This window comes from Perissodus microlepis, chromosome 7, assembly GCF_051167445.1.
Source record: "Perissodus microlepis isolate ML-2025 ecotype Zambia chromosome 7, ASM5116744v1, whole genome shotgun sequence".
In the NCBI taxonomy this organism is placed as follows: domain Eukaryota; kingdom Metazoa; phylum Chordata; class Actinopteri; order Cichliformes; family Cichlidae; genus Perissodus; species Perissodus microlepis.
This window is the reverse complement of record NC_140467.1, coordinates 21,464,496-21,482,073: the sequence shown is the minus strand read 5'-3', so window position 1 is coordinate 21,482,073 and position 17,578 is coordinate 21,464,496. Positions and strand designations below refer to the sequence as shown.

The 17,578-nt window shown below is 39.3% G+C and overlaps 1 protein-coding gene across 14 annotated transcripts in view; it reads right to left on the bottom strand.

Annotated features, from left to right (window-relative positions):
- The window catches only part of LOC146383036 (pleckstrin homology domain-containing family A member 7-like), a 140,289-nt gene that overhangs the window by 103,138 nt on the left and 19,573 nt on the right, over positions 1-17,578 (bottom strand). Inside the window, exon 1 of one of the 14 annotated variants that reach the window (XM_084934139.1) lies at positions 1,704-2,940. The exons of the other annotated variants lie outside the window; for them this stretch is intronic. Within the exon in view, the coding sequence (XP_084790265.1) occupies positions 1,704-1,774 (71 nt within the window). The 5' untranslated portion in view covers positions 1,775-2,940. Of the gene's footprint in view, positions 1-1,703; positions 2,941-17,578 lie in introns of those variants that run through there. 14 annotated transcript variants of the gene reach the window in all.

The window sequence follows — 17,578 nt, the reverse complement described above, 5'->3', positions numbered from 1 at the left end:
CAATTGTAGAGGAGCTCATAAAAATACGTGTTTGTGCTGTATAATTTTACGGGAGTGAAAATGCATGATTCACTCCGTATCACTTTTTCCTCTGTGGAGAACAAGCCTGTATTCAGTGCTCTTCCTCCTAACCTGTAAAATATCCCCCTTTACAACTTAACTTTAAATTTAAAAGCATTTTCTCCTTTTATCTCCTTTTGAGAGGAATTTCATCATTTTACTCAGTGGTCAGTTTTCAGGCATTTTCAGCTGTACAAAATAAACCCTCAGAGGACTAGAAATCTAAACGAAGAACTTAAATATAAGTGAGAAGATAGAAAACATGACCCAAGATGGCGGACACAGATTTGTAATCAGTGCAAAAGAGGGAGAAATAAAACTGTAAATAGTTTATTTCCTGCAGCTATCCAGTTTGTTTGTATGGCATTATAAGCATGCTGGAATGCATTTATGCAGAAAAATGTCAAATTTAACTTGAATACATGAGGTGATTAGGCTACAGGTGCAACACTCAGAGAGTGACTCAGAGTACTTTACCATAAGAGACCAGAGTGGGAGTGAATAGCGATGGTTAGTTTGTTTTTGGAGCTCATGGCTATTTCCTGAATTCCCGTGTACTCTCTCCCTTTCTCTCTCTCTTTGCCATGAGCTGGATGATCTGACAGGTCATTGACCTGCCCAGTGGTCTGAGGTATGAGTCACTCATCAGCTAAATCCCCCTGCCCCCCAACGCAGACCTCGCCTGCTGCTTGTGAACCAACACTGGCAATTTTACATCCACTATGTGTATATTATAAATAAAGATAAAGATGTAAGAATTACACAAGCACAAACTTTTTATAGTGCATGTACACTTGCTCAGATACACACTAACCTAGAACTAAGAACATGTTATACATTCAATGTTAATCATTTTATTTAATATTTAAAATATGTTCTCATCCTGTTCAATCACAGAGATTCTTACAGACTCATGGAGAATCAGTATTTTGGTAGTTGAGCTCCAGCAGCCTTCAGATGTTAGACACTATTACAGTATCTGACAGAAAAAGAGGTGTAGGGGATCTGTTCTGCCCTCGGGGAATTGGGACTGATGGTGTTCATTTGAGAGTCGGTCACGTCTGAAACCTGGTGATAAATGTAATGATCTCATTCCTGCTCCAGGAAGCGTGGAAAGAGACACAGCACAATCTTACATAACCATTGTGTGAATTTGAGGCACACAAAACTGATTGTTTAAATACACCAGTGCTTCTAACATTAACCTTACTTTAAGAGTGATCTTGGGAACCTTGAATAGCTCAGTGCTTGAAAATACCACTTCAGCTTCTGTCACACTGACCAACAAGCCTAACTAACCTCTATTAGTCCACACAGGCAGAACCAGTTTCTTTGTTCTTTTAAAACAACATTCCAGACAAACCAGTGTGGCTACAAACTGCTTTACAATATCATAAACTCACTTACAGCTTGACTTAATCAACATTGCACAAGGATGGATTAAACCACAAAACCATTAAACATACTGGGCCAAAGCCAGTCCCTGTATTAAAACAGTGGGCCTAGCACTGAACCCTGGGGGTCACCAAACATGAGAAACAATGAAAACTTAAGATGTAAGTTCAAACCAATAAAACTGCCATTTTAGAGCAAAAGATAGCAAAAGCCAACCCAACATACACATTAGGGTAGTGATACCATACCTGCATGGTGCATGGTAAAAAGGATATCCAGGATGAGGTATGTGATTGCAGTATCCCGACTGATTCCACATGGTGCTTCTCTTGTTCCACGTGATGACAGTTCACAAGTGTTCACAAAGCTTTTTCTTTCCCACTTCTACTTTAGTGCTGTGGAATCAGACTTAGGCTGCTGGGAGTCACATTAATTAGTGTCACTTCTCTTGTCATTTTAGTGGCTCCATGGGGAGAGAAGGAGAGGTGCTGGCAGGTCTGATAGCTGAGAATACTGAGAAGATGAGGTGAGGAAAATCAGTAAAAGAAGGGACCCCAGACAGGGATGTGATGATGTCAGGTGAGTCAGGTCTGTGTGGTTTACACACCTGGAAATGAAGTCTGCGCCTGCTGCCCCCAACCTCCTTTGACAAAGCTGTAACTACTCAGCAGAATGTACAACGACTGCCCCAGGTGGAGTCTGACATCACAGGTTACTCCTTTAATCCTGCCTCTAGCCAGTCATTTTCCCTCTCGTCTCAGGTGTAATCAGGTATAACAGATGTCTGTGAGGTTAACCTTTCTGAGTTGTATCCTGTTAAATCATGCGATAAACCATGTGTCACCACCTTACATCTCAATGATTAGTAACGTACCGCCAGAGTTTTCGACCTCTCGGGCGCAGATCGACATGAGACAGTTAAGGTAAGCAGCAGATTTCAGAGACATCTCTTCTTCCAGCAGACGCTGATGCCAAATGGGAGCAGTTCATGTCGTTTACACATGCCTCTCCAAAGTTCACACGTGCCACAAATCCATTTCTTCTTGATATGAGCGGCTTAAAATCCGCAGCACCAGCGTCCCTTCTCTGTATCTAGTTTGTCTCGGAGGCAGCTGGCGTAGACACAAGTGCTTATTTCCCCAATCACAGGCTTCCCACCGGCTCTCCAGCCTCACGAAACAACAGCAGTGCACAGAGCTGAATGACTGAGCATACTCACAGAGAAAAGGAGAGAGAGAGAGAGACAGGGAGCGCAAGAGAGAGAGAGAGGAGGAGATGTCGTAGTGAGAGTGTGTGAATCTATAATGAGTGAGAGAGCGAGAGAGCGAGGAAGAGGTAAACAGAGCGGAGCTGCATTCCTTTTCCCGCCTCATGTTCATCTGGCAGGATACACACTGCCGAGGAACAGAAAGGAAACTAAAGAATCTGTGTGAAAGAAAGGACAAGAGGAAATGTTAAAGGGAGGGAAGAATGAGAGATCGTGACACTGTACACATACAAACAAGCCAAAAAAAAAAAAAAAAAAAGTGAAAGCCTGAATGTAAAATGTAAAAACCTTTCACCTATCGCCCTGCCTTTGCCAGGGAATTGTGATTATGGTCAATTTCAATGTGCATACTTACAATAAAGTACCGTACACTGGATTTGAAAACTCAGGCCAAAAGAAGCACTTCTGACAAGGCAGCTGACTCTATGTGCAGGATTTACTTTTAAGGAAATAATATTGTATTTTGCATATATTCATTTTCTCTGCTTTTCTTTTTAAACATACTTTAAAAGGTTTGTAGTGCGATTTTTAGATAACTGGACATGAATAACTTGAGCTTATATAATATACAGCTCGTTCTCCTAACAACAAATCCTGTAAAGATAAAACACCTTCTGGGGCCAACTTTCGTGTTTCTTTGGTTGAAAGAATGGCAGATGTGAAACGTAAAAGTGAGGTCAGAGGGCAAATGTGGCATGATCTTTGGATGCAAACTGTAATGTGATATTTAGAATCCCCAAATATGATTTCCTATATTCCTATATGTTGTAAATACATGCAAAGGCAGTAAGAAACATAGCTTTAAACAGCCTTATATAGCATTAATATCACTTTGACCTTCAGAGAAATTTATTGATTTTGAAGGTTAGGTCAGAGGTCAAATTTTTAAACAGTACTTTCTCCTACTTGGTAGGAGGTAACAAAAATGTGTACAACTTCTGTGTTTCTTCTGGCACTATTTAAAAAAACTATTGTTATTTTTACACATTTTAATATATTGCTATATAGATCCACAAACTACTTGTTATAATGCCATGATATTAATGTTGCATTTATATGTATCCCATCTAAAAAAAAAAGTAAAAAAAAAAAAAAAAAAAAAAAAAATCTACTGAGGCACCAAAAAAAAAAAAAAAAAAAAAAAAAAAAAAAAAAAAAAAAAAAAAAAAAAAAAAAGGTGTGAGATTATACAGAGAGTACAAACTGGAGGAGAAGCCAGACAAATATGCGAGTTAAAAGTGGACACAGAGGTCTGTTGTAGTCCACAGCAGGTTATTCACAGCAGCTCGCAACCTGACTCAAACAAGCCAATCAGAAAATGAAGCCTGAGGGTGAGAGGTCACCCCTGTGGAGCTAAACAGGGATGTGCTGTCTCCCCGGAGAGGTGGACTACTCCAGTGCCCTACTAAGCAGAGCACTGCCACGACCCTCGTGCAAGGACAACTCGGCTGCACCGAGGGAAAAGCTGGTGACACAGGCGCGTAGCTGGCAAAAAGGCAGTTTCATTCACTGCAGGTCAAAGTCCAGACATGTAATCTGATATGAAAAGAGAGTTTGTAAAGTGAGGTAGTGGATCTTAAAAGCTAAACACCGTAGCAACAGGATACCCTTGTGAATATTTGTTTTCAATCAGGCATTCTCACCCCTCCCTTCAAGCCCTGATAATTTGATGACAGAAGTTGTTAACTGGTGCAAAAGCATGACATGAACTCTTAATAATAAACAGATAATAATACCTGAAATCTGTTTGTTATGTAATGAAATTCATGTTTTCACATCCATAGTCATTCATTTATGGAATCTCACACCCTGCCTTAAGAATCTTACTATCATGTTGCGTCACTATCCTTTGTAACAATCCATCAGCATAATGAGCTGTTTTAGAAACTTTTGGGATTCACGTTGCAGGAAATAGTTTCCAATTACAGGGAAAAACCACAAGTTTTTCAGTCACCTGTGTTATAAGCATTTATCACAAACAAAGCAACTTTACAGTGCTATCAAAATGCATGATTTAATATGTCTAAGAAGAATTTTATTAATTTAAATCAATAAAAACAAACCTATTCAGCTTTTGTAGATACCGAAACTCATGCTGGTCAATGTCTAAGCAATTCATATGATGACATTTAACTTCAGTAACAGTGTTAACGCCTGGAAACTGCTCTAAATCTGGCAAATTTTGCCAAGTAATGTGACAGGTTACACAGTATTTGCTGCATGGTGACCTCTGACATCATTTAGCCTTAAATTTATTCACACAGCCTGAAGGAGCAACGTAATCTGTGGAGTAATTTGCTGGTTATGTCATGTCTCTTTGCTGAAGTGAGAATGCAGATAGGAAGAAGCAACAAAGCTTTGGAAGGAGGTAAAGTAGCGGAAGTGAGGGAGGGAGGGAAGAAAAGATCTGGGCAGGGAGGGACTGTGAAGAGTGAAAACAACAGAGGGGGTGGGCCAGGCTGTCTCCTGCTGTTTGTTTTTAGCATAAAATTTAATTCTGGCAGAATCTAATCAAGCTAGGGAAACACAGGGGACCCTGATCCTTCCTTTTCTCTGTCCTCCTCCGTCTCCGTTTTTTCCTCTTGTTTGAAGGTGCAGGTGGACTGGTTTTGTTCCTCCCACACACAAACGCAGACAACCATGAAAGGTGGTGCACATCTTCAGCACAGATGTACGATAAACTTAAAAAAAAAAATAAAAAAAAAAAGACATTACGGTACACATTTGTGCATATACGCGTGTGTGGATAAATACACACTGATGCCTCACAAAAATAGACAAATAGAGAAGTCTATAGGAAATGCAGTGCATGCACATACAGCACGCATACAGAGGATGCTGTCTGGCAGACATTTGACAGCTGTGTTGAATCATTATGTCAGTGGGTGAGATGGCAGGAGCGTGATTGTGCCTGTGGTTTGGCTTATCTGGCTTTCACAGCCAAAACCCCTCTATTACTTTAAAACACATATACACACACACACACACACACACACACGCGCACACACAATCTCCCAAAACACCTCCGCCTTTTTATGCCTCTTGTCAAGGTCACAGCTGAGCCCATATTCCTGAAAAATTCTTAAAAACAACACTCAGCTACACACTTTTCATCTTTTTCTAAGTGCAAACTGCCCAGGAGCACAAACATAATAAACTTAGTTGGTGGTCAATACCCTTGATTCAGTTTTCTACCTTTAAAATGCAACACCGCTGCACATTTCCACCTCAGAAATGATGCTTTATTTTTACACACACACACACACACACACACACACACACACACACACACACACGAAAAAAAAATAGAAAAATCAAATCTATTCCCATGAAACAGCAAATATAAAAAGACAATTGTAGTAAATAGTCCATCTAACAAGATATGCACTCATAATCCCTGCACTACTGTCCCCTCACCAGCAGCTCCTGCAAAATTTAAACCATTACTCCCACTGCCGTCTTAAAATGTTAACAAATGCAAGTTTAATTTTGGCCTTTTTCCGGCACTTTCTCCCACGCAAACGCTTGCTCTCATTCTGAAATAAGACACAATCTCTCTTCTCTTCTACATTTTTTCCACCTCACCTGTGTTCAGATACTGCCCGGTGGGACTATTACCCTTCTCAGGGGGACTAGATCAATCATACCGCTGGCCAGTACTCATGGGGACTCAGCTCCACGTGTCTGGATGAAATACAGGCAGATTGCAAAAACTCTCTCCATACAAACAGAAGAGTATTAATGCCCAGTTGTGTATGCAAGGGTTGGACTGACTTGTTAGGAACGATAAAAACTGGATAAATTGCTAGTGGGTATACTGCTATCTGGTTCATATATCTGAACGATGTGCTCAACTGTCTTGGGAGAAGCTTTGTGAGCTCGAATGATGCAATAACTTTGCTGTGTCTGTGAGTGTATCAATACCCCCAGGGATCTTTTGATCCAGATTCTTCAATCTTTAGTCACATACACACTCAGAAGACACAGTCATACTATTAATACACCTCCCCCGAATTCCTTACTTTCATCATGCCTTGAAGCCTCGCATCTCTTGATCTCACAAGCTGTAATCTGACACTACAATTAGAAGAAATTGAGGTTCTGATCCAGAGTTAAAATAAGCAAGGACTAAGCAAAGACATTTCTTCAAAATGCTTGAATGTACTGGATATAATGATCTCTGTGTACCTGATTAGTACAGCATGTTTTGGTGCTGAACAACAAGAGGTTTACACAGTATAAAGCACATCTCTTGGCTTTACCTACAGTGGAAGAATATTAACAAGTAGTTGGAATATTTGCCAGTAACAATATTTTAGCAACCTAAAATATAGGACCTAGATTAATGGTCCATAAAATGTGTGCTTATATAAGTGTATTTGAAACAATACAACTGCAATTAGTTGTTATAAGTGTGTGTGTGTAATATATATATATATATATATATATATATATATATATATTTATTTTACACACACACACCAACTGTTATTGGCTGTTCTAAAGAGTCAATCTTAAAATGCTTGGTTTGAAAAGACGAAAGTTGCAGCAGACCACAGTCCATTGGCCGGTACTATTAACAGAAACTCATGTGGTCACATATTTAGCAATTTAATACAATGTCACACTAGTCACATAGGATCACTCTTTATTTACCTCTTTTTTGATTTATCATCTGAAATGTCTTTGTGATTGATTTGCCTTTATCAGTAGACTTGGTGTTAGAGCAGGGTGATATGACCAAAAATATTTATCACGATATACATCTGAAAATTTGCAATAACGATATAACTGACAATATAATTGACACTAGACAAAATACTTTACAACTCCACAACTTTATTAGTGCAAAAAACCCCATCAATGCATTTTCACTTAAACAAGCAGCTGTTTTTTATGTGCATTAAAGTTGTATAAAAATGTAACAGTGCAAATTCCTTGCTGACAGTTTAACCAAAAGACATTTCCAGTGGAAACTGGCCGACATATCCTCAGCATAACCATGTTTAATATCCACAAAACTTAAAAAGAGGTTATACACACACAATATGGTAATATTATGTTGAAGCACAGTACGTATCACTCCGCGAGGCGCCTGCCTACAATAGCCGTAATGCTGCGACAATCCATCAAGCGGTGCGGCTTCGTAGCTTAGCAAAGTCGTACTAAAACATTTGACAGATTTTCGAGCGCCGTGTACCACATAACATCGTTTCGAGGTCAGTAAACACAACCAGAATTCATACATATGGCACACGGGATTATAAGGGGCACTGTCGATTTTCAGAAAAATTAAAGGATTGATTTTAAGTGTGCCGTATTTTCCAAACAACACGGTAATAACGACGGCCCGCTAGCATGCTCTACCATAAATAGTGCTTTGTTGTGTATCTGACGGACGAAAGCTAAATCAGTGCCACACCACTGAAGTTGCAGCATTTTTACAAACCAATTCTGGTTCATCCGTTACATTCAACGAACCGCTTTCGCCCTTCTTATTCTGCGTCGCCGCCATGTGCGTATGTAAACATAGGCACTGCGCATGCGCGTTTTACCCATATTCTATCGCGATATTTCATTTTCCTATCGTTGCCCAAAATTACACCGGTATTACCGTGAACGGTATGATATAGCCCAGCCCTACTTGGTGTTAAACCAGGAAGAGATTCAAAGTTAAATGGTGCTCTGGTTTAGTCTTCTGCTCACTGTAGCCAAAGGCTATTCCAGATGTGGCAGGTTCAATTTGATATTTCAAATTCATGTAGTGTCGATGTGTCGAAATTCATCAACATAGTTTAATAAATCAAGAAAAAAAAAATCTAAAATAACGTGGCTCAATAAACCATCATGACTTCTTGTCATTTTACGCATGGAGTTTCACTGGTCTGGCCCTCTTCAGCTCAAACTGGGCTGTATCTAGCCCACGATGTAAAATGGGTTTAAGGGATACGCACAGAAAACGAGGGGACAGCTGTAGGAGAGGCTCCAATTTCAAATACTGGCTTCTTTTTGACTCTTCCACATTTCTGTCTACTGCAGCAACTATTTAGCTATTTTTAAAGCTTGTCTGATTCCATTAGCCTAATAATCCAGTGTTACTGGGTTATTTCTGAATGCCAGAACTAAAACCTTCTAAAATTCTCACAATATAAAAGCCTAGAAATATGCATGTCATGCATGACAAACAAATTGTAACATTATGTTGACAATAATGAGATTCTGATACAGTAATGCGGAGAAAGACAATACAGAAAGCATCATATTAGTAATAACATTTACATAATGCTTGTATTAATGTTCTTGCAAATGTAAAAACAGAATGTGTGTGAAAAGGTAAAGGTTATTAAACATGGACAATAGCAAGCTGCCGGCACAACAGCAGTCTCATGTGCGTCATACTTATCCACTTCAACATAAAGTACATGATTCAAACAGAAAAAAAAAAAAACCCACACCCTTCTCTTTATTCAGTGAGAATTTAATACACAAAGGAAAGAAGCAGCATGACTGCCTTCCTTGTAGATCAAAGCACATAAGCTCATTCTCAGTCTTCAAAGATATCCATGTCAAGCAGTTTTTGCAGCTATACAGACAAGCTGGTACAATTCCTTCTTGCAATTCCAAAAAACACTTTTCTTTTAGGCTTTTCAAAACATACACTTGAGTAACACAGTACAAAAACTTTAAAAAGGTCTTGATCCTCTTTCTCTCCTCTGAAAATAATCTGTGTGCTGACCACTAACTGGGCAGCATATAATGCTAATCATAAGATCACTATCATCAGACTACATCCACCATCAGTTCAGTATAACAACACTAAAATGATCCTCATATGAAAATTTCAAAGATTGTATGGTGCTGATAATAACATTTAGCATGCAATGGATGACATAGAAAAACCTGATCATACCACCTTTGAACACACATAAAGAATGTGGTACTGTTTCTATCACATTATGTTAAAACTGGGCACCAAGTTTATGAAAAAAAGCCATCCATTTTCTTAATCGCCTATCCAGTTTAGGGTAGTGGGTAGGGATGGGTACCGGTATCCGGTGCCATGATGGCACCGGTTCTGTCATAAACGGTAGTAACCAGACCGAAAAGCAGCGCACATTTCGGTGCTTTTTTTTTTTCCTGAGCTGTGATACACTTTAGATTCTAGCCAATCATTTTACGTTTCCGAGGATAGTAGGCGGGTCCAGGTACGTACGTTCTTTTAGAGCAGAGCTACAGATTAAAAATGCCCAAGGCGAAGCGGTCAAAAGTCTGGCTGTACTTCACAGCAAAATATGCAAACTCAGCAGCCTGCAACAAGTGCTTTAAGCTGATACTGTGATACTGTCAAAGGAGGTAACACCTCAAATCCGATGAAACACCTGGCGACGCATAGCGTTTTTTTTAAAAGCCGAGAAATGCGCCGTATTTGATAGCTTGCTGCGAGACCTCACACCGTGCACATCTACTGCGGGTGGGTTGCCTGTTATCGGACCCGGAGTTTGCAACATCCCCCAAAAACCCGAAGATTAGAGTCCTGGCCCCTAGCCCTGCCAGCGTAGCAGAAATGATGACGGATGATGATGGCAGCAGCAGCTGTTCTTCTCTGGGTCAGTAGCTTAATGTTGTTCGTGTGTAATTTACGTTGAGTAGGCTAACCGCATTATTACATTAATGCATGTAAGGTGAACTAGCAAACATCATCATAGCTACATGCGGCTGTCTTCTTGTTTGATGGCAGATACTCCCTTCACCCTGGCCAAAAAGGCTAAAATGACCAAAGAAAAAGTGGAAAACAGTTAAACATGAGAGGTTTTTGGACAAAGTTTGTGTTTTTTCCATTGTTTAAGCACTGCTTCCAGCCAAGAATGATACCATATATGCCCCATAGCTGCAGAAAAGGCTAACATTGTTATCTTTTTACAAAAAAAAACAGCTGAACATGAGAGGTTTCTGGACCAATTTTGTGTTCTCCATTCTTTAAGCACCGGTTTGAGCACCGTTTAAGCACCGGCACCGTTTCAAAAGTACCGGTTTGGCACCGGTATCGGATAAAACCTAAACGATACCCATCCCTAGTAGTGGGGGTTATGGAGCTTATCCATCTGATCCTGGTTCAATCAATCAAGTTCAATCTTTATTATCAGTTTTAATTGTTTTCAGAAGGGGGGGAAGTACAGACATTCTTTACTGAAGTAGAAGTACAGATACCTGTGTTTTTTAAAAAAAAAAAGATCCAGTACAGCTACTTTGTTATTGTACAGATATGTACAATAACAAAGTAGCTGTACTTCGTTATGTCCCACCTCTGCTAGCTTTACTATGCTTGCTGTAATGTGACAGTGAAGCTAATGAAACTAGAGATTTATATGCCTTAGGTGACAACAAGGGACGAATCTTCAATCACCTCTTATAGCACATCACATCATCCTGTGCTTCCTAAATAATTTAATTTCCCCTATTTCCCTCCTCTGTCATCTCTAGTATTAGTTCATCTTGGAGAAAAAAATAACTATCACTACCTACTACATCACAGAACATATTTCTAAACTTTGTTTTGCCAACATTTGACTTGCATAATGATTACAGTCATACTGGCAAGGCAATTTAGCTTGTAATTCTAGTGATATTACATAAACAGAAATTAATCTTACTCCATTGAACTTCTGTGGGGAAATAATTATATTAGATCCACTGCTGAATGTATATGTTTGCTCACAAAGAAATGAACAGTCTCTAATTTTTATGGTAGTCTCATTTTAATGGACAGAGACAGAACAACAACCAAAAATCCAGGAAAAAAACATATTACATAAAAGTTATGAATTGATTTGCATGTCGTTAATGAAATAAAAATCTTATCCCCTACAACCCGCCAGAATCCCTGCTCCCACAGATTGGAATTTGACACAACCAACAAACCAATCAATCACAGAGACTCCTAATTTCAACTTGAAATGTGTATAAAGCGCACCTGTCCACAAAGTATATTTCTTCCATTCCAACCTCTCCACCACCGTGGGCAAGACCAAAGAGCTGTCAAAGGACCTCAGGGACAAAATTCTGTAAAAATGAGTCGGCCGAACTCCCTCCCTCACACTCTCCTGCAAACTACAAGAAACATCTTACTGCCGTACTTCCCAAAAAGGGTTTCTCCACTTAAGAAAGTAATAAAGTCTCCAAATACCAAGTCATGTTTTGCATGCGGCTCAAATACTTCTTTCATTTACTGACATGCAAATCAATTTATAAATTTTATGTAATGGTTGCTTTTATTTCTGAAAAAAACAAAACAAAAAAACAACAAGGAATAGACATTTAAATCAAGCTTTCTAAATTAGGATCCCTCCAGCTGCTTCTCAGTGATTGCATGCTGAATATTTTTTCTGTAGGGCAATAGAGACAAATAAAAAATAAAGATTCATTAGTTCTCACAATGCATATTGACTCTGCAGTGCTAACTGGAAATCATGCCCTACAGTGCATTGGATCTGCTTAAGATAGGCGCATTTAAAATTGATATAAATTGCAGCCTATTAACTTTGCCTCCAAACACAGAAGATATCATATTGCATGTACTTTATGTCCTTTATCCTAATTTTTGATCTGGACTCAATCACTTTGACTTCTGACTGAAATGGTAATGACTAGTCCCTCACTGAGTCTCCTCACCCAAACGTGACGCAGTTCAGTTAGCCTTCAAAGAGTCTTGTAAGTAAAAGCCAGTTAGTGCCAAGAGTAGAAGAAAAGCTCACTGTCTGACCATCACAGAGACCTGGCATGACTTTTGCTGCCATGATGCCAGGTCTCTCTTGGAAATGAGATTTTTAATCTCAATGATTGTTTTACCTGGAGAAATAAAGGACTAATAATAATAAAACAAATGTTTTTAAAAATTACTGACAATGGTGACACAAAGGGATATTCAAGGTCATCTTTGAAGTTCAGTTTACTACACAACTTTGGAACTTCTAAACTTGTCTGTATCTGTATCTAGTAAGAGTCTCTAGGATAGACCTCCCCATGTTAACCAAGCCTACCTTAGATATGAGCAAGAGAGAGATAGCTTAAGCCATACTGGCTCGGACATCACCTGAATTAAGAAGGAACCATCATGGACCCAGGCCCATGTGTGGTATGTACCACCAGCAGACAGAAGAAGTGACTGACATCCAGAAATCCTACCACTGACAGGAAAAAGCTGGACTGAAAGTCAGCACTAATCATGGCAGCACAGGAACAAGCCGTAAGTACGAGATCCATAGAGGCAGGGGTCTACACTCGAGGCAAGACCCCAGGTGCAGGCTGCAGAAAGATGCTCCTGAGACAATTCAGCACATGACAGCCAGGTGCAAAAACGCCATAACCAAGTGGCCGGCATAATATACAGGAACATGTGTGCCGAGTATGGCCTAGAAGTCCCGAGGTCAAAATGGGTGGGTGGTTGAACATGACCGAGCTAAGATCCTGTGAGGCTTTCAGATAAAGAAAAACTGGAGATAGACATAGTAGTGATGGACAAGCAGAGGAAGACAGCCACAGTGATAGATGTAGCTATACCGAGTGATATCAACATCAGGAAGAAGGAATACAAGAAGCTAGAGAAGTACCAAAGGCTGAGAGAGGAGAAGATGTGGAGGATGAAGGCAACAGTTGCCCCAGTGGTATTCGGAGCTCTCGGTGACCCACAAGCTAGAACAGTGGTTCCAGTAGATCACAGAATCAACATCCAAGATCTTTGTCCAAAAGAGCGCAGTCCTTCTGCATGATACCATATATGCCCCATAGCTGCAGAAAAGGCTAACATTGTTATCTTTTTACAAAAAAAAAAAACAAAACAGCTGAACATGAGAGGTTTTTGGACCAATTTTGTGTTCTCCATTCTTTAAGCACCGTTTAAGCACCGGCACCGTTTCAAAAGCTCCCAGGCCTCTGGAAGACTACCCAAGCTTGAAGGATAAAGACCACCCACAGGGGTTAGATGGGGACTTTTTATATATTATATAAAAAAGGTATACCCATATGTTGGCAAATCAAAGGTATCTAAAACAATTGTTTTATTCTCTGTTCATTAAAATACATCTAGCATAAGGTGTTCTTTTTTAACCACCACTCAGTGTTCGCTATAATGAACCTGTGTAATATATGGTGGTGGTTTAAATGAGGCATTCAAAATGCAATTTTGTAAGACCGAGTGTGGAGAGTTATGCATGAACAAAGGCTAAACTAAGCCTTAAAAAAGAAAAAGAAAAGAAATGGGTAAATTGTCAACTTGCTAAACTTTCTGTCATTGCCTTCCCATTGTTTGGAAATGTCACAGAGTCATACTGTGAAGGTCAATAGTTTAGAGCATACAGAAGCAGACAGATACTTAAATGTTGCTAATTATAGAGGTTTTCAAGCCATAAAGTTCATCTATAAAGTTGCAAAATATTTTCAGGTACGGGGTCAAAGTAGATGCAGAGCAGAAATACTGCCTGAGAATAAAGTGGCCCATAGTAAGAGCACCTCTACTGATTGTGACACACAAGCCATGAGGACTTTTTATTGTCCAAAAGTTTGCATAAAGAGTCTGCAATCAAATATATAGAAATATAGAAATATTAGAACTAAGTGCTAGAGGCTGGTTGACATGCCAGAGTAAGAAAATTGAGATTTCAGCTTCTTTAAAAAAGGACTTGGAAGTTGCTGAGTCTTACAAAATATAACTTTATAATATGAATAGCCAGTTGTTTGGACAGAAACAAGAGCCCAATGCAGCCCCAAGGACAAGGATTAAGATTTTGAAAAACAAAGACGATGTGGCTGTGTTAAGAGCAGCCAGAGCTGGAAAAACAAATTATCTGCAGGGGTCAACCAGCATATTTCTACCTCATCATGGTGGCAGGAGTGCACAAAAAGCACAAATCTCAGATGGAAGCTCAATGCCATGCAGCATTCTCATCCCTACTACACTACTAAAGACCCACAAAGACAGAGCACAGATTTTTGGCATACCAAAAGAAGCAAAAGCCTGCATTCATGAGACTGCTACCCTTTCACAAGGAAGCTAATAATGGATGGATACGGGGATCTGAAGACTGTGTCTTGAAATTTGTTTTGATATTAATTAAGTTGGTTTCCAATTGTCATAGTTTGTTAAATCATAATGTTTACTCTAACTCAAGTTATTAATGATGAGTGACTACTAAACAGGAACTTTTTTTTGACAGGAATAAATTCAATACATTTTCAGGGGTGCGTTTGGGAACTGGATTTCGTGGAGTTAACAAAGAAGAGGTATACAGTTCTAGAGTTATAGGGCTTCAGGGCTCGCAAAATCGCTAGCCCGACGTCCCGGGGCTAGCGATTTTTCCAGTCGGGCTACCAAAATCTATCTCTGCCCTGCCCGTCGGGCTATCGTAGGAAGGGAAAATATATGTCAATGCTTTTGCATTCTTTCGGAAATTTCGTTAGAATTTGCTTGTTTTTTTTGCTTTCACTTTGCAATCGCGCGAACTGTGTATAGAGAGCGACAGTACTGATTGGTGAGTGACGATAATTTGCGCACCAATTCCTCTGACATCGTCTTATCAATCGTTAGCTTACTATGCAAACATGACAAGTGAAATCTCCCGCAGCAAGCTTAAACATGTGAGAGGTTGATCGCGCAGAGAATCGCTGAGCGTTAAGTGAGTGCGTGTGTAAAAGCAGCAGGATATATATTTTAGTTCTGCTGAGCCAAATAAGACAGGTCAGGGTGAAGAAGTGACAGCCAAAGAAAAGGTTACCACAAAACGGAAAAGTTATGACAAATCAGACTATAAGGCAAAAAATAAAGTGCAGCTTTATGGTTTCATGGACAAAAGAATTTCTGTGGCTGCAATATGACAAGCTAAATAATAAACAGGGGTGCACATAAGTGGTCCGCAGGTGCATTCGCTGTCAAAATAAAAAAAAGGCGCACAAGATAAGAAGTTGCAACGCGTGTTTGCGTACATAAGATTTTCTGGAGGAGGACAGACATTTGTTTAGAACTCTTAAAGATGTCGAAGAAGCTCCTTTAAGCAATTACTTTGGTGTTCCTCCACCTCCAAAGAAATGTCAGAAGGAGTCCGAACCACAAAAGAAGCGCGTATTCTCGGAAAAGTAGTTGCAGGAGGTGAGCTGGCTTCAAACAAATGATGAACACACAGAGATGTGGTGCAGAATGTGCCGTGAAAATCCCACTCTAGCGGACAAAAACAGTGCATTTTATAAGGACGCAAACACGCGTTGCAACTTCTTATCTGGTGCGCGTCTTTTATTTTGACAGCAAATGCGCACATGTGGACCACTTATGTGCACCCGTGTAAATAACATAATGTTCTGCCGGGTGTGTTGTTGGTTTTCCCTCGATTTCTGAGTCGACAAGCGCCTTTGTTACTGGGACCAGTAATTTTAAGAAAGACCCCCATTAGAACCCATGAGAAATGCAAGAAATGCATTATTGCTCAGTCTGCAATATCTTTCCCAGAACAAACACCAATTGCAAATAACATACTAAAAATAAACCTGAAAAATCTGTTTAGAGCAGCGTACTATGTTGCAAAGAGTGAACTACCACTGGCACAATTTAGCAGTCTTTGCAAACTTCAAAAAGCAAATGGCCTAGATCTTGGTTCCACTTGCCTCTTACCCGTGACTTCAGTGGAAATTTCAAATTCAGGATCTGACACAGGCTGATTCATGTTCTACACAGTTCTTACAAGTTCATAGAAATTTCTGTTCAATTAGAACCAAGTATTTGAGTTGATGATTGTAATTTTTATACAATGTTGTAATTTGTGTTTCAACAATTTTTTGATTAATGTTTTGTTTCCGTTACAATATTATACTTTAATGTATAATATTGTAAAGGAAACAAAACAGGAAACAAAACATCAATCAAAAAATTGCTCTCTTTTTTTATTCGGGCTACTTAAATTTATTTTGGGCTACCAAAAACTGAAGAGTCCCTGCCCGAAGGGCTACCAGGGATTTTGAAATTTTGCGAGCCCTGGGCTTATATGGTTGATTGCGAGTCAGCTAATGTAAAGTTTTCTGATATTTCCTATGCATTTATTACTGATTACTATTAAAATGTTGAAAGTTAAACATGTATATACACTCAAAAGTAAAATTTACAGTGTGCAACCTGGATATCATGTTAATGAGAAATGGAAGGACAACCTAATATATTTCCTCTATGTACAGCTGTTGCTGGCTCAGAGGCATAAAAACATAGCTATAAAATGGTTTCATATTGATGTATTTTAGCTTGCTAGCATTTGTAGAAAAAAACAGAAGAAAGAAAACATTGGGGCTAATGGGAATGTCATTCAGACATCTGATGCCTGTATAAAATTTCAAGGCAATTCATCTGACAGCTGTTAAGATATTTCAGTCAGGGAAAAAGCATCAAGCATTAGCAATAACAAAACCATCAGCACTTTTCTTTCTATCATAACTGAAAAAGCCACAGCGAGACAGAGCTGGTACAAATATCTAAAAGATAAATTGATAACCTTTTAAAGCGGGATAAAAATATTTATGTACTCTATTAATTTTTAAGTAAGTCTGAAACACATCCATTATTCCGCAAACTCTGAACCGTCTTTTCTTTTTTTTAAACTGTTGAGTCATCTTTTTATTACTCTTTAATCTCTTCAGTCTTTATCTACCACAGGATCTTACCACCACCCATCCTTGAAACAGACTACAGAAGGGACTTTGTTCAGTCCTTGGAGTGGGTGCACAAACAAATCTGACATCTAACCAGGCGAAACTCTTCAGGGAAACTTGGTGGCAGCCACTTGCCATTACTCTCATGATTGGATCAATATTAATACAGCGAGTGAG